The sequence below is a fragment of the Suncus etruscus genome, chromosome 17 (genome assembly GCF_024139225.1).
Source record: "Suncus etruscus isolate mSunEtr1 chromosome 17, mSunEtr1.pri.cur, whole genome shotgun sequence".
NCBI lineage: Eukaryota > Metazoa > Chordata > Mammalia > Eulipotyphla > Soricidae > Suncus > Suncus etruscus.
Window position 1 is genome coordinate 41,793,137 of NC_064864.1, and position 17,521 is coordinate 41,810,657.

Here is a 17,521-nt window from a genome sequence, read left to right on the forward strand (position 1 = left end):
ATCATCCTCTCCCAATTGCAACCCCAAATACTCATAAAGCCTGGGGGTGGGGGAGCCACGTACCCGACGTTATACAATGAGTCAGTGGCAGAACCCGAAATAGAACTCCTCAACTCCCTAATCCCTAATAATAGCAATATTAATAATAGTCTTTTTATGATTTCTAAGTGTTTTCATGCTCACATGTAATTGTCACAAGATTTTTTGGGGAGTATTGGTCAGTCAGTCTCAGAAAAGAGCAGATCTGAATTCCAGCTTTGCCCGTCTGCTATTGGTGCACCTCTGGCTAGTTTCTTCACCTTTCTGATCCTGTGGTCCTCAGCTGAGGATCAGTAAAGCTGCAGGAGAATGCTTCTAAAATCCCCGCTATCTTGGTCCTGCGGGCATTCTTTATCTGATGCCCTAAGTTTTCTTAACACTGAACCTTCCGGAGGGTTCAGTGGGCCGAAGTTCATGTTTTGCATGCAGGAAGCTGGGTTCAGACCCTGGCACTACATGGTTCCCTGGCCAGGAATGATCCTGAGCTTAATACCAGGAGCTTCTTTGGACACCACTGGCAAGACCTCCAAAACCCCAAATAGAGCCATGGTACTATTGCTAATTTCAGCCTGGCAACTGTTAGTTGGGGGACGGCCACACATTGCAAAATATTTAGCTCTATCTAATGGCTAAATGGCTCTGGGGATGTCAGAAGCATCTGTACCCCACCCCTCACTCCACTGTCATAATCAAAGATGACTGTGATTTGGGGCAGGACTAGTAATGCCTCTGGGTTCACCCAGTCTCAAAGGTCAAGAACAAGAGTGGTCTGTGGACGAGGCCTCTTCTCCTCTAGACCCTCTGGCCTGTCTACATACTTTGCCAAGAAAGCCTTTTGGTCCTCACCGCTGCTTTGTGTTTCCAAAATGCCTTAAGTGGGCCAGGAGTGTCTGGTGTGATGGTGAAGCAGCTGATCCTATACTTTCTCCTAAGGAGAGTTCACAGGTGCTGGTCCCCTCAGCAACTAGCCAGACTCCCCAGAAATCCCACACAGCACCCCAGCTGGCCTGGCAGTCTCTATCTGCAGCCTGCAGGAGGCTCAGGGAGCACGAATTTGTCAGCGCTCTTAAATCATGGCCTTCTCCCGGCACAAGGATTCTTCCTGAGGAATCAATAGCTCAGGGCCTTCCATCACACTCAGAATTATCCTGGGACCTGTAAAATTTCTTTTCCCCAAGCATGGCAGAACCCCAAAATGAAAAGCTCAAGGTAGGAGAGGAAAGAAGGCCAGGAGGGAATCATGCCAAGGCCTCGTCTACCAGTGCCAGCAAGATTATGGACAACAGAACTGGCCTATGGACCTGGCTTGTGTGAAATCAGAAGTATGTCTGGGGGCACCTAGTCCTCCCCACAGAGCCTTGCATGCCTCTGACCAACACTGTTCAACACCATCTGTTTACTGGGAGCTGTATGAGCTGACCTTAGTGGATACTGGTCAGCTTCACTTGACACAGGGGCAAACTGCTCACCTGCATGGCCCCAAATCTACCAGACAGAAGAGAGGTAGCTGGACACTAGGCCAGGTGGGGCAGCCCTCCCAGGGAGAGAGAGGCTGGGTGAGGGCCAACCATATTGGAATACTAGAAGGCACAAAACAAAAGAATTCAGAATTCTTGCTTTCTCAGTATCTCATACCACTACTCAAACTCTTACCTTTTTTGCACAAAAGACCCAAAGGACTGAATGGCAACTCTTATTCATCCTTTCCTCCTGACCCTACTAGAAATGGACCAAGCCTCAAGAATGCAGACACATTTCTTCAGCGAGTTCTGTGTGCTGATAGGGACCGCAAATGTAGGAAAGAGAGAACATGGAGAGGAGACACTTCCAGCATCTTCCCTAGCAACAAGCATCCCTAGGGCAAGCCTGAGGGACAGAGAGGCATCACCTGGCAGCACGAGTTCATCCTGAGGGTCACTGCCTATAAGGCTGTGCTCTGAAGGGACCCAGAGGAGCTCCAAGCAGTGTGCAAAAGGAGGGAGGGGAGAGGAAGCAGGAGGCAGTCTGCAGGCCACTCAGCAAACCTTCTTAGCAGGCCCAGCTCAGATATCAACATCCAGAACAGAGAGAGGGCAGAGGAGAGGGTGGCATCACCAACAAGACCAAGCATGAGGATTGGGCAAAAATAGAACTTCCTAGCATGCTGACCTTGAGCTGGGAGCAACAAGGATGGGGAAAGGGGCCAAGACTGGTCAGGAACATCCTCTTCCTCACCGGAATCTCAGTGTTGGAAGCCCCACCCGAAGTGGCGTGTCTGTGGGTTAGAGAGAACCTTAGTCCTGCATCCCTAAGCTGGACAGAGGCAGAGCTCTGGGCTGAGATCCCCCACTCTGGAGAGAGAATGACACTGCTGACACCTGCATGTGTAGACAAAACCTGGCACCACATTGCTCTGACTTAACACAAAGAAACCCCAACTTACTTGGCTTTGCAGATTTTCAGAAAACCACTCAATGCCTCCACCGCCCCCATTGCATTTCTGCCACCCTCTGTGTCATCTCAGCATCCATCTCCAGGGGGTGCTTGGGAAATCCTGTACTAAAAGATCACTGGGGTCATACGGCAAGGATGTGTGGGGGAGAGAGTAATTAGACATTTCTATCATCTAATAATTATTATCAGCTAATAATATTAGGTGGCTTTGATCATCAAATAATTGTTAGAAACTGATGTGTTCCTCACCTCCTCGGTCTGAACCAAATCTCTCCCAATTTCTCTCTATCTGACGAGTCAATATGAGCCAGTCATTATGAGGACCTTCTCTGCAGAGGACTCTTAACCACTGCACAGCCCAGAGGAGGCAGGTGTGAAGCAGAACAAGTTCTGAGCAGAGAACTGGGAAGCAGACCATGACCTGGTCTTGTTCCAATGAACCTCAAATAAGTGAACCTCAGATAAGTGGCCTGTGTTTATCAGGCTTGTTTTCTCATCTACATTAAGCCGTGTGGGAGCGATGGTGTGGGAGTGAGTAGGAATAGAGGCTTTTCAGGAACTCCTTCTAGTAGTTCTAATGTTCTTGAGCTCTATGAGCCTCTAATGGGCTCAAAGCACACACCAGCATCAAGCACAAAGGCATGATTTCAGAGAGCAGGTGGTGCCAAGTGTCCCTTGGAATGTTGGACTTGCGTGTACCTTGCTAAGTCTAAGGGACCACATGAGGTCTTGAGTGTGTGTTTCAGAAAAGATCCAACCATGAAGGCAATGGCTGAAAGCTAAAGCCTGAGATGCACATAAAGTGTTAAGTTACTCTGGTCAGTGAAGGGCAAGAAGTGAGTCAGTGGTCCTGAGCTGTGGGTGCCTTTGGCGCCCCCTTCTGGACACCAAGGTGGCTGTTCTGTGTCAGCAGGTGGCAGGGATGATTTGGAAGCAGTAGGAGAGGATAAAGGACTCACACAGCTTTTAATAAGACTATCTTTCTGGCCACTGGTCCTCAGACCTTAAAATTCCATACTCCACTCCCTAGAACCGCATTCACTGGGGTCCAAAGATGTGGCATCTTAAGCAAACACTAGGGTGACAAGTAATAAACATCAAGTTTCGAAACACCAGGTGCAGCCCAGATGGAAAGAAGTGAAGGAAGAGCAAGACGCAGGTAAGGTAGTTCTCTGTACAAATCCCCAGTGGTAAGAAGGTCTTGGGAAATGCAGCGGAAAACGTTGACTGCAGGCAGAGGATGGAGCTGAGGTTTGATGTCTGGGCTGAGAGGCCATATAAAAAAAATCTTCAGGCTATAAAGCAGCTACCCAAGGAGTTCAAAATACTCACTAATGTTCAAGGATGAGATACAAGCTAAAGATATTAGCTGAACCTTAGCAGCTGCAAAGATGGTAACATTTACGTCCCCTTTGACTTTCTCAAGCCTATTGGTAGCAACTGGAAGCCAGAGTATTCTCCTTGTGGTCCATTGTGCCAGCAATGGAACCCCAAAATCCTCCCATCCTTTCATTGCTTCTTAATGGACTCTACATCTTGATGCCAGGGAATATTCTTAACCAAGTAGGGGAGAGAAGACACTCAAGGATCATATTGGAAGAACCACCATGTTTCCTGTTTGTAGTTTTCATCTCCCCCGCCCCATGACTGAGAATGGGAACAGAGCAATGCTCTGAATTTGCTTTAGTTCCGTTTGGAACCTAATCTCCCCTCTCTCTCACTTTTTTCTTCCCATATGAACTCTGCTTAGATTTAAGGTAGCACCACAGAGCTATCGCCTATTTCTAGAACCTTCTTCATCCATCTTCACTGTCTTCGCTTGGGAAGTCCTGCACCTCCAGAAGACACCTCAAGTGTGACCCAAGAACATGTCCTCCTGGAGAGATGAAGCCCTGTTTGGGGGGTTCACAGAAGGTGCCTTGGGTGTACCTCCCTCTATCCCAGTACCAACAGCAACGATATTCATTAGTCATTCCTTAGGCAAGGAGACCATCGCCCCCCCTAGCCCCTGGGTATTTCCTGATCACTCCGGGAGGTGCCCATCCAGGCTGGGATGACTTTGGATTCTTGAGTTGGTTTCTGCAGAAACAAGACTAACCAGGGCTTCCAACTACTGTACTGCGAAGAAGCTCACTGCATTGCTGGGCATGTCCCCAAGGCCGGCTTGCTGCCCTTCCGAGGCCTCCCCGTGGCCCCGCGGGGCCGAGGAAGAACCTTGGTTCCCTCGCAATGCCTGGAGTGGATTGCCTGACACAGGAGGAGAATGGGGAGACCACACCTCGTTCCAGCCAAAGGCTGCTGGCAGCTCAACCGCGCTCAGGGGCTGGCTGGCGGAGCTTTGAGCTGGCCGCCCCACACACCGTGCGGGGGCTTTGGCTTCCCCCCAGGAAAACGCGCTCGCCCCCCAGGGCTCTTCACAGACAGACAGACAGACAGGCAGACAGACAGACAGACAGACAGACAGACAGACAGACAGACAGCTTCCCGGGTCCCGAGCTGAGCCATCCTGGCGTGTCTCCCCAATAGCCCAGGCACATCCCTCATCTGCTCCGCCCCCCTCTTGGCTCCGGCGCCCCCTCCCCAAACACCTGACCTCCAGCGCGCTCCCAGCACCTTCCCTGCCAGCTTGGGCGGCCGGGAGGGTGCAGACACCTCGCCTCCCACCTTCCTGGGTCCATTCGGCACCGCTCCCGCCTCGCCCCCAAACCCGCTGGGCGGGCGCGCTAGTGGGGTCCGGCGCCCCTGGGCAAGTTGCAAGCCAAGCCGGCGCCACGGCCGCGCTGTCTTCGCGGCGGCCCCGGCGGTCTCGGGCAGCCCTGCAGGGGCACCCCGGAGGGGCGGCTAAGGAGGGCGAAACTTTCTGGGCCTTTTTCGGGGTGGCGTGGGGAGCCCCGGGCGCCGCGGGGAGATACTCACGCCGACGTCCGCGCTCGGGGCCATCCTCCGGCCGGCCGGCTCAGCCCCGCTGCCTGGGGCGCCGGAGCGCGGGCGCTCGCTCGCTCGCGCCGCCTTTCCAGCTCCGTAGCCCGGGTCCCGGGCTGGCCTTGCGCCTCGCGCCTCCCGCCCCGACGCCGCTCGCCCGCTTTATACAACTCCACTCGAGCGCGCCCGGGCTTATGTAAAGGCTGGCGGAGCCCCGCAGCCAATGGCGCGGCGGCTGGAGCTCGCGGTCCGGGGGTGGGGGCGCCCGCGCGGCCAATCGCGGCCCGGGGGAGCCCGGGGAGCCGGTGGGGGAAGGGGCGCCTCCCCACCCGCGCTGATTTAGGAGCCGGGATTGCGGTGGCAGCAGCGGCAGCGGCAGCAGCCGGCGGCCCGGCCCGGCCCGGCGCGGCGCGGCGGGCTCGGGGTGGGCGACGGTGTCCCCCGCGCCGGGTCACTGCTGCGCGTCACCTTCAGGGGGCAGCGGGGCCTGGCCGGGAGAGGGGGCGGCTGGGGCGATCGGGATGGGGGTCCCCCGGGGAGAAGCGGCGGGAAGGCAGGCTTGGGGGCGCGGGAGAGAGGGCGGAGCGGCGAGTGCCCGGGGTCCCCGCGGCCACCCCTAGCGTGCCTAGCCCAGGGCGGCGGCGCTGCCCGCCCGTTGGCCCCGCTAGATAGCATCTGGCATCTCCCGGCCCGGCCGGAGCGGAGCGGCCGAGCGCGCCGCGCCGATGGTGAGATTGCGCGCTGAGAAGCGAGCGAGCGAGCGCCCCGCCGATCCTTATCCTGCCCGGGGACGTGTCCATCGGCCGCCCGGGGTCTGCTCAGTATGGAGAGCGGAGCTTCGAGACGGCCTGGGGGTTGGGGAAGCGGAGACCAGGGACGAGCGACCGGCGGTGTCTGTCCATTCCCCGATAGTGCTCACTCACCCCCTTCTCTATGCCGCCCGGTTGCAGTGCGCCCACCCCGCTGCATCCCATCTCACCCCATCCCATCCCATCCCATCCCATCTATCCCATCCCATCCCATCCATCCTATCCATCCCACCCCATCCCATCATCCATGTCATGTCATGTCATGCCATGCCATGCCATGCCATCCCATCCCATCCCATCCCATCCCATCCCACCCCATCTCATCCCATCCCATCTATCCCATCCCATCCATCCTATCCATCCCACCCCATCCCATCATCCATGTCATGTCATGTCATGCCATGCCATGCCATGCCATGTCATGTCATCCCATCCCATCCCATCCCACCCCATCCCATCCCATCCATCCCACCTCATCCCATCGTCCATGTCATGTCATGTCATGTCATGTCATGCCATGTCATGTCATGTCATGTCATGCCATGTCATGTCATGTCATCCCATCCCATCCCATCCCATCCCACCCCACTCCACCCCACCCCACCCCATCTCACCCCATCCCATCCCATGTCATCCCATCCCATCCCATCCCATCCCATCCCATCCCATCCCATCCCATCTATCCCATCCCATCCATCCTATCCATCCCACCCCATCCCATCATCCATGTCATGTCATGTCATGTCATGTCATGCCATGTCATGTCATCCCATCCCATCCCATCCCACCCCACTCCACCCCACCCCACCCCATCCATCCCATCCCATCCCATCCCATCCCGCTCGAGTCGCCACTCAGGCCCTGCCTCGAACCACTCTTGGCACGCGGATCTTGCTTTTTCTGCTTCTACCCCTAACCTGCTGGTGCATCGGCCTCAGGAAACCAGAGGCCATGCTTGGGAGAATGGAAAGCGCTTGGTCAGCACTGCATAGAGAGCACCCATGTGCGGGGCCCGAAACTAGTCTGGGTGGGATAACACTCAAGGTAACATTTATTTTGCACCTATGCTAGGTCCAGCTAGGCACCGAGTCTGCAGCAAATATTTACCTAATGAATTCTGAGTGCCATGGAGAAGATTTCTAGGGGTGTGAAAGCTGGGGTACTTGGCTAGGGAAGGGACAGGACCTGGGAATGTACCATCAGGGTTATTTGCCTCGATTTGAAGCCCTTGTCTCTACACTGCCCTGAGTACCCAAACCCTTACAAGGACCGGAAAAGTGGTTAATTCTGGGTCCAGGTCTCTCTTTTAGGGGGTGGCAAGAGCAAACCTATGATAGTTCTGTACTAACTCCTGGCGATGGTCAGGATGTCTGGGATGTCTGGGCTCAAAATCAGGTTGCCCTGTGCCTCACCTTTATCACTCTGGCTACAGACCAAGTCAGTTATTTGCAGATTTCCAGCAGTCTTGTGGCTTTGGGGCCCTGTCTCTGTTTCAGATTCCTAATTCTTTTAGGGTTGTGGACCCCTTTGTGAAATTGACAAAACAACAACAAACACACACACACACACACACACACAAATAAAACCCCAATGACAACTAACACTGATGGGTCCTCTAGAATTATATGTAAACACACACAGTTTACACATCTGGAGTCTGACTTCAGGATGGTGAGGACTGGAAGTCTCTCAGGAGTGTCCATCTACATCAGACCATTTCCCTCCAGGCCTAAAGTGAGGATTCTAACCCCATCCATGTAGCATTGGAAAAAAAAAAAAACCTGTCAAACCTTTCAAGAATCTAATCAACGGCCTGGATCTTTTTCTCAGAAAAATGCTCTATCACACACTGCAGGGGCTTCTTGGGCCCTGCAACTTAATCCTGGATCCCAGGCGATGTACCTTTGCCTCTCAGCGATTACACTGGCCTACAGCATGCCTGGTCCCGTTTTCTCTGTGAAATCAGTTGTCTTTATGTCTACTTCCCTGTTATAGAGACATCTGGGTGGTACGGAGGGATCCTGGTACCTAAGAGACCACTTCTGTGCTTGTCTCTGCCCCTGGGTCCCAGCCATCCTGTCAGCATGGAAAGAAGTTGCAGATTGTCATGTTCAGTTTGATCCACAAGCATTCTGTCACCAGATTCTTCAACTCGGGAGACAGCGAGTGACTGCTAATTAACCGGCTTTATTCAGTCCCAAGCATCTGAGCATACCTTTCCCCGTTTCTGTTCTCACCTCTCTCTCTCTGCAGGCAAAGCTGTGAGTAGCTGCCCCAGCAGTGGAGCCTGACCTCCCCCAACCCTTCCAGACTTAGTAACGAATAGTTGTAATTATCAGTGTTATCACCCAGATGTGGGAAGGTTCATAGCCTCCAAAAGTTTTATAGTGATTCACTTCTGCCTGTCTTACTCAGGTCAGAGTCCCATAGGCCAAAGGTGCTGGATGACAGCAAAATGCAGAAAATTACAAAGACATTTTCTCCAGGAAGATCTTGGAAGGTTTCTTGGTCTGTGCTTGAACCAGAGTGGTTGAGTCCATGGATCTATCAGTTCTGGGAACAGTTTCTAATGACTTGTTCTCCAGGTCATTTCACTCTACTCATGGCAAGCGTCACTCAGAATTCAGTACTCTTCTGCCCTCCTCATGTTACCTTCTTGCCTTCATAGATTGCTCACTTTTTCAGGGTGCATGAACACGTGTGTGAACTGAGCGTGTCTTCCCCAAATCCATATGCTGGAACTCCAACTTCCAATGTGACGCATCTGGAGATAAGGCTTTCGGAGGTTATGAAGTTTGAATGTGGTCCTGAGGATGAGCCCCAACTTCCTCAGATTGATGGCCTTGTAAGAAAAAGAGATGTGGGCAATGTTCCTCTGCCCATGACAATACTGAAGGAGGGCCACATAAAAGCACATGAAGTCCACATGTGGCTTTCTAAAAGCCAAAGAGAAAGACCTCTGAAGGAACAACCTTCCAGCACCTTTATCCAAACTCCAACTATGCAACATAAACTAAAAAAAAAATAAGACTCCAAAAAAAAAAAAGAGAGAAGGAAGGAAGGAAGGAAGGAAGGAAGGAAGGAAGGAAGGAAGGAAGGAAGGAAGGAAGGAAGGAAGGAAGGAAGACAATATAAACTGTCCAGGTTGCAAAATTCTGCGATATCTGCTGGACCTAAGGGTTTACTGCACATAATCTTTCACATCCATTGCACATATTCCTTCCTCATCCAACTAGGGGTCTTAATACACATAGCCACCTTCCTCCACTGAGAGCATTGTTTCTCCATAAACCTTCTCCATCCTCACAGAGGATACCTGCTGAAAATGGTTACTCATCTTCCAACCCCAACCAACTTTCACCTCCCTGTCTGCTTTTCCAAACTGTTCTGACCTTGGAGCATAACCTTTTGCCATTCTGCATCACCTTAGTGCTCTTTACTGATCCTCCTCTTTTCTCCTTTATTGTTTCTTAGGCACATTAAAGTAGAAGCTGTTTCAGGCCCAAAGTTGGTACTTTCTGCTTGGCTGCTGTATAGAATCCAATATGAAACTTTAAGAGCACACATAGTGCTTATTGATGAATTCCTCCCAATTAATATTGTAAGTTAAAAAAAATTAAAAATGGATTGCAGTGACTATTTCTTTCCAAGAAAATCCTAGAGAAGTTATGGAGAGCTTCATTTTCTAAAAGCACATGATGTTTTGTGCATGTCATTTCAGTCCTCTTGAAAACTCACTGAAGCAGGTCTCCACTACCAAGCATATTCCCAAGAATCAGACAGCTGCTCAAGGAAACATGTCAGCTTTCATGCTCCAGACCCAGAGATTTGCAACATTTGCCTTCCTTCAGACACTCGTGTTCCCCACAGTTGTCTTCTAATTAAGGTTAGGTACTAGGTTTGTCCAATGTAGAAGTTGAGAATGAAACTTAGAGTGACTTAAATCTAGCATATTTGGAAGGATTAGAACAAGTCTATGGAATGGATAGGACCAGAGTTAGAGTGAGGATAAAGATAAAGGTTAGGATTAGCAATTAAAGAAGTTGAAAATGAAAGGGTGAGTGTTAAATTTACGGTAATTGGTAGTATTAGGAAAAGGGTGGGATAAAGGTAAGGACTTGGTTAAAGTTAAGGTGATCGGTAGTATTAGAACTAGGGTTAATAGTGGTAATAGGGTTAATTTGGACATGAAAGAAGTTGAGAATTAAATTTATGGTGAAGGTGAGATTGTAGGAAACTAATGTTAGGAAAAGGCTAGGTAGATAAGGGTCTTAGATTAGGTAAGGTTATGGTTGGTTTAGGTTGTTAGGATTAGAGTTAGTGTTTAAATTTGGCTAACATAGAAACTGAATATAAGGGTGAACATTAAATATATGGTGGTTATCATGTTAGGGTAAGGCTAGAATATGTTTTGGGATTAGGGATAGGGTTAGGTGTAGAATTTAGGCTTGGCTATGGGTAAAGTTAAAATTGAGTTAGGATTAAGGTGAATGTTAAATTTAGGGTAATTGATAGGATTAGTTCTAGGCTAGAGAAGGGGTTATTATTAGGAACAGGATTAAAGTGAGGGTAAGAATTAAGGTTTGGTTTAGGGCTGGGGTTTTGGTTTGGATATGGTTGAAGCTGAATATGAATATGTATAGGATTAGGGTAATGTTAAACATAGGGTAATGGGAAAGGTTAAATCTAAACCTACTAGGATAAATGCTAGTATTAGAGTTAGGATTTGGATTAGACTCTAATTATTAGAGTTAGGGTTATAGTTTGATTAAAGATTATAGAGTTTATCAATGGTTAACATTAAAAATAAAAGTTTGTATTGGGGTGAAATTTAGACTTAGAATAATTGGTAAGGCTATGGTCTGGTGTAGCATTAGGGTTTGAGTCAGCATTAAGATAAAGATTAAGAGGGCCAGAGTGATAGCACCGTGGTAGGACATTTGCCTTGCACAAGGCCAACCCAGAATGGACCCAGGTTCAATTCCTGGCAATCTTATATGTCCCCCAAGCCTGTGAGAAGCAATTTGTGAGCACAGAGCCAGGAGTAACCACTGAGCACTGCCAGGTGTGCCCCACCAAAAAAAGATAAAGATTAAGGTTAGAGTTAGGATTAGGGTTCAGTTTAGGTTTTATTCTGATTATAGATAGAAAATGAAAGTTAGAAATAGAGTGAATATTAAGGGTAATTGGTAGGGATAAGACAAGGGTTACATAATATTACAATTAGTGTTGTGTTTTGGATTACAGTTAGGGTTCAGTTTATGATTAAGGTTTAAGTGTGACTCTGGTTGAGATAAAGATAAATTAGGGGCTGATGCAATAGTATAGCAGAAAGGGCATTTGTCTTGCAGGCAGTAGTTGACCTGAGTTCAATCCCCAGCATCCATATGGTCCCCTGAGCCCTCCAGGAATTATTTCTGTGTAATGTCAAGAAGAACCCTGAGCACTACTGGGTGGTGTCCCCACTTTGGCTGGCTCAAACAAAAAATAATCAAATAATTATATTTAATTGAGAATTAAGGTTAATGTTAAATTTAGGATAAATGGTAAAGATAAACCTAGGCTAGGATAAGGGTTAGGATTAGAATTAGGGTTAGGGTTAAGACTATGGTTAGGGTTTTGATTAGGTGCCAAGTTCAGTTTAAGTTTAGATTTGGGTTCAGATTTGGCTATGGTCAAAGTCAAAATGAAAGTTAGGATTAGTATGAATGCTTACCATAGGTTAGGGATAGGCTAGGATAAGATTTGCATTAGGTTTAGGGTTAGGATTAGGATTAGGGTCAGAATTTGTTTTATTATTCTGTTTAGTTTTAAGGAATAAGTTGACTATAGTTAGTCAGGGTTAGGGTTTGGGTTAGAGTCAGAGTAATGGTGTAGTTTTGACTATTTTTATTTTATATTATTTTATTTATTTTAAATAATTCTTTATTTAAACACTATAATTAAAATGTTCATAATTGGGTTTCCATCATTGAGTGTACACTACCCTTAAAGTTGAAAGTGAAAGTTAGGTATAGGTCAATTGTTCATTTAAGGATAACTTAAATTTAGTTCTATGCTTTTGTAAGAGTTCATATAAGAGTTAAAAGATTGAGGCTAGGTTTAGGAATTGGCAGAGTTTAGGCATTAATTATTGCCTTGTTTAAAGAGTCAATGGCAAATAAAGTGCTGGGTGATTCTTGACTCTGGTCTAGTTCACAGATTTGTGTCTATCTTGGCATCCCATATGGTCCCCGAGCCTGCCAGGAGCGATTTCTGAGTGTAGAGCCAGGAGTAACCCCTGAGCGCTGCCAGGTGTGACCCAAAACCAAAAAAAAAAAAAAAAAAAAATAGAAAGAAAGAAAGAAAGAAAGAAAAGAAAAGAAAAGAAAAAGAAAAGGGTGAGCCTAGGGGTAGCGTTAGACTAAGGTGTGGGGAAGTTTTCTGTGTGAGAGTTTTCTGTTTTCACACTCAAAAATGAAGGTTAAGTATAGAGAAATCTTTGAATCGAGGAAAATTGAAAGTTTTTGGCATTTGTGAAGGTCAGGCTGAGTTTGGGTTAATTTTAGGGTTAGAATTGGGGCTAGAGTTAGTATGAGAATTAAGGATGGGCAGGTTTAGGTGTTATCTACTTCTCTGTTCCAAAAGGGAAGTGATAGGTTGTACAATTGTGAAATTTGAACTACTTCATAGGTTTATTATTATTTTGGGGTGAAGATTTGTGTATTGATTGGATTAGTATAGGGTTAGCCTAGAGCTAGAATTAACTTAATGTCTGTGGAGGTTTTCTGAGTGAGATATTTTTATTTTTATACTCCAAAATTATTTTTAACTATAGAAAGATATTTAAATTGAGGAATATTGTCATAGTTTGGCATCTTTAAAAGTTAGGCCTCATCTGGGTAATGGTTAGGATTAGGGACTGGCAGGATTTAGGTGTTATGTATTACTGTGTTCAGAGAGAAAATGGCAAGTGAAATGTTGGGCTACTTCATAGGTTTTTGACAATTTTGGGCTCAGTGTTAGTAGACTGGATTAGCATAAGATTAGCCTATGACTAGGGTTAGATTAAGATCTTTGGAGAAGCTCTGTGTTGGGCTTTTCTACGTTTGTGCTTAGAAATAAATGTTAAGATCTTTAAATTTAAGAGAATTTTCAGTTTTTGGCATTTTTAAAGGCTAGGCTTTGGTTTAGGGTAAGAATATTGGGGTTAGGATTAGTGTTAGGGATTGGCAGGGTTTTGGAGTTAACTCTAAATGTTCAGAGGACATAGGGCAAGTGAAGTATTGTTCTGTTGTAAAATTTGAGCTACTTATTAGGTTCATGCCTATTTGGGGTCAGGGTTCAAATATTAATTAGATTAGCATATTATTAGATTGGGACTAGGGTTAGCTTATGGTCTGTGTGGAATGTTTCTGTTATATTTTTCTGCATTCATAACTCAAAAATGAGTGTTAAATATTGGGATATCTTTAAATATATTTAAATGCAATATTGGCAAATTTTGGCATCGGTCAAGGACAGGCTTTGTTTGGACTAGGGTCAGTGTATAAATTGTGGCTTGGGTTAAGAAGTTAACTATTGCTGTTTTCATAGAGAAAACATCAAGTGAATGAAGTATTGTACAGCCATGAAACTTGGGCTATTTGGTAGGTTAATGCCTATTTTTTGGTTTAGGGTTTGATTTTGACTGGATTAGTATAGGGTTGTCTAGGGTTAGTGTTACCTTAAGATATGTGGAGTTTTTCTGTGTGATAACTTTTATGTTCATATTAAAATGATTGTTATATATAGGAAGATCTTAAAATTGAGGAATATTGGCATATTTTAGCATTTGTAAAGGTTTAGGTTAGGGTTAGAGTTAGAAATGTGATTAAGGGCCCGGAGAGATAGCACAGCGGCGTTTGCCTTGCAAGCAGCCGATCCAGGACCAAAGGTGGTTGGTTCGAATCCCGGTGTCCCATATGGTCCCCGTGCCTGCCAGGAGCTATTTCTGAGCAGACAGCCAGGAGTAACCCCTGAGCAACGCAAGGTGTGGCCCAAAAAAAAAAAAAAAAAAAAAAAAGAAATGTGATTAAGATTAGGGATTATTGTAGGTTTAGGTTAGTATAGACAGGGGTGGGGAAGGAGGGAGGGAGGCATTGGTTGTGAGAATGTTATAATGGTGAAGGGGGGGGGGTGTTCTGTTTATGACTGAGACCCAACTACAATCATGCTTGTAATCCTGGTACTTAAATGAAGATTTTATATTTAAAATGAAAAAAAAAAAAAAGGGATTGGTAGGGTTTAGCTTTAGGTTATAGCTATTGCTGAGTTCAGAAAGGAAAAATTCAAGTGCAATGTTGTGAGGTTGTTAAACTTGGGATACTTGGTAGGTTAATACTTAATTTTGTTCAAGGCTCATATATTAATCGGGTTACCATAGGGACAGTGTTAATATAAGGTCTGTTGAGGATTTCATTGTGAGTGTTTTCTGTGTTCATACTAAAAATGAATGTTTAAAATAGATCTTTCAGTTGAAGATTAGTGGGATATTTGGCATCTGTAAAGATCAGGCTTAGTTAGGGTTGGGGTTAGCTATGAGTTAAGATTAAGGTTAGCCAATGGGCCTATGATCAGGTTTAGGAATTTGCTAAATATATGCCAATGGTAGGTTTAGGTTAGTATAGGTTATGGTTGTGGTTAGGATTGTGGTTGGTGTTAGTATTATAGGTAGTGTATATTTTTGCTATGTTTAAAGTTGAAAATGAAAATTTGGTTCTGGACACTTTTTAAAATTTATGCTAATTGACAGGTTTTGATGAAGCTTGCATAATATTAGTCTAGGTTATGATTAAGACTTGCATTTGGTTTAGTTTTATGGTGATGTTTGGTAAGGGTTGTGCTTTAAGTTCACCTAGTTTTAATTGAAAATGATAGTTTATCAAAATGTGATTTTTATTTTTTGTTCATATTTGTTTTATTTTTATTTATTTTTTTATATTTATTTTTATGTTTTTTATGTTATCTTTATTTAAGCACCATGATTACAAACATGTTTGTAGTTGGCTTTCAGTTATAAAAAAAGCCCATCCATGGGCCCGGAGAGATAGCACAGTGGCGTTTGCCTTGCAAGCAGCCTATCCAGGACCAAAGGTGGTTGGTTCAAATCCCGGTGTCCCATATGGTCCCCCATGCCTGCCAGGAGCTATTTCTGAGCAGACAGCCAGGAGTAACCCCTGAGCACTGCCGGGTGTGGCCCAAAAACCAAAAAAAAAAAAAAAAAAAAAAAAGCCCACCCATTTCACCAATTTCAATCTTCCCACCACCAATGCCCTCCATCTCCTTCCTCCCCCACACTCTGCCTGTATACGAGACAGGTATTCTATTTCTCTCACTCACTATCATTGCTATGATAGTTGTTAGTCTAATTATTTCTCTGACTGCGGTAAGCTTCATCTTGTGGGCCAGTCCTTACATCCCTCATCTCTATTGTTTCTGGGTATTATTACAATAATGTCTTTTATTTTTCTTAAATTCCACAGATGAGACTACTCTGTGTCTATCTCTCTTCCTCTGACTTACTTCACTCAGCATAATAGTTTTCATGTCCATTCATGTATAGGAAAATTTTATGACTTCATCTCCCCTGCATAGTATTTCATTGTGTATATGTACCACAGCTTCTTGAGCCACTCATCTGTTGTCAGGAACTTGGGTTGTTTCCAGTTTCTGGCTATTGTAAGTAGTGTTGCAATGAATATAGGTGTGCAGAAGACATTTTTGTATTGTGTTTTTGTGTTCCTAGGGCATATCTCTAGGAGTGGTATAGGTGGATCATATGAGAGCTCAATTTCCAGGTTTTTGAGGAATCTCCATATTATTTTCCGTAACAGCTGAACTAGATGGCATTCCCACCAGCAGTGAATGAGAGTTCCTTTTTCCCCATATCTCCACCAGGGCTGATTGTTCTTGATTTTTTGTGATGTGTGCCAGTCTTTGTGCCTGAGATGTTACCTCATTGTTTTTATTTGTCTCTCTCTGATGATTAGTGATGTGGAGCATTTTTTCATGTGTCCTTTAGCCATTTGTATTTCTTCTTTGAGAAATGTCTGTTCATTTCTTCTCCCCATTTTTGATGGAGTTAGATAACATGTAATTTTTTAATTTATGCTATTTTTTATGTTTTGTTAAGATTAGGTTTAGGATTTCATTCAGAGTTAGGTTTTGTGTTCCATTTAAAGATTAGGTTTGGTGATTTCCAAAGTTGAAAATGAATTATAGGTATAGGTTATTGTTAAATGTATGTTAATTAGTAGATTTATTACTAAGTTAGGGTCAATTGTTTTTACAGGATTCAATTTTAGTTTAGGTTTAAGCTTAGGATTTTTATTTGAGTTTGGAAACAAGTTGTTTAACATTAACAGTTAGAGTACTTGCTCAATTTAGGCTAATTGGTAGCTTTATTCCTTGGCTACAGTACTATTGTTGGATTAGGTTTTGACCTAGGATTAATGTTAAAGTTTTGGTTTACATTTTGATATGTTTAAAAGTGAAAATGAACACTAAGTATATGGCAATATTTCAATTTAGGCTTATTTAGATTTTAGGTCTAGGTTAGGGTAATATTTGTATAGGGCTAAAATTTGGTCTAGGCTAAGTTTAGGATTAGGGTAAGGGTTTGGTTAATATCAAAGTTAATGTAAGAATTTAGCTTGGGGCCATAGAGATAGCATGGGGTAAGGCATTTACCTTTCATGCAGAAGGATGGTGGTTCGAATCCCATATGGTCCCCTGAGCCTGCCAGGAGCAATTTCTGAGCATAGAGCCAGAAGTAACCCCTGAGCGTGGCCAGATGTGACCCAAAAGCCCCCCCCCCACAAAAAATTTAGCTTACATTAATTTTAGGGTTAAGGTTCTTGTAGAGTTAGGGTATATATAGGTTTGTTTGGCTTTGTTTGCCTTGCAAGTGGCCAACCTGGGTTTGATCCCCGACATCTCATATGGTTCCCTAAACCTGCCAAGAATGATTTCTGAGCACAAAGCCAGGAGTAATTCCTGAGTGCAGCCTTGTGCGCCCCCCCCAAAAAAAAAAAACGAAAAGAAAAACAAAATAAATAAAATTTAGATACAGGGCAATTGTTAAATTTTAGTTAGTTGGTAATTTTAGGCCTAAGGTTAGTTTTGGGTTGGATTTTTTATTTTTTAGTGTGAATGTTGGGCTTAGAGTTAAGGTTAGGCTTAGGCTTTGCATTAGAATTTACATTGACTTGCTTGAATTTTAAAATGAACGTGAGTATTAGAGTGAATTTTAAATTTAATAAATTTATTATTTAAATTTAGTATAATTTAGTATAATT

At 45.3% G+C, this 17,521-nt stretch overlaps 2 protein-coding genes across 2 annotated transcripts in view; both read right to left on the minus strand.

Moving 5' to 3' along the window:
* The window catches only part of CRTAC1 (cartilage acidic protein 1), a 541,606-nt gene extending 536,082 nt beyond the window's left edge, over positions 1-5,524 (minus strand). Inside the window, exon 1 of the mRNA XM_049790858.1 lies at positions 5,389-5,524. Within this exon, the coding sequence (XP_049646815.1) occupies positions 5,389-5,412 (24 nt within the window). The 5' untranslated portion in view covers positions 5,413-5,524. The remainder of the gene's footprint in view (positions 1-5,388) is intronic.
* On the minus strand, positions 5,429-6,368 carry LOC126033418 (collagen alpha-1(I) chain-like). The gene is made up of 3 exons (XM_049790408.1): positions 6,314-6,368; positions 5,863-6,242; positions 5,429-5,728 (listed from the first exon to the last, which is right to left on the minus strand). The coding sequence occupies exons 1-3, from the start codon at positions 6,366-6,368 to the stop codon at positions 5,429-5,431; spliced, it is 735 nt and encodes a 244-aa protein (XP_049646365.1).
* Positions 6,369-17,521: the final 11,153 nt, after the last annotated feature.

What these genes read in the sequence shown, in the direction of transcription:
- LOC126033418 (XM_049790408.1), bottom strand. Translation starts at nt 6,368, where the DNA reads ATGGGATGCAGCGGGGTGGGCGCACTGCAACCGGGCGGCATAGAGAAG. An exon ending in CGGCATAGAGAAGGGGGTGA is followed by an intron (nt 6,243 to 6,313) that starts GTGAGCACTATC and finishes CCCAACCCCCAG; the next exon opens with GCCGTCTCGAAGCTCCGCTC. An exon ending in GGCCCCGCTGCCCCCTGAAG is followed by an intron (nt 5,729 to 5,862) that starts GTGACGCGCAGC and finishes CTCCTAAATCAG; the next exon opens with CGCGGGTGGGGAGGCGCCCC.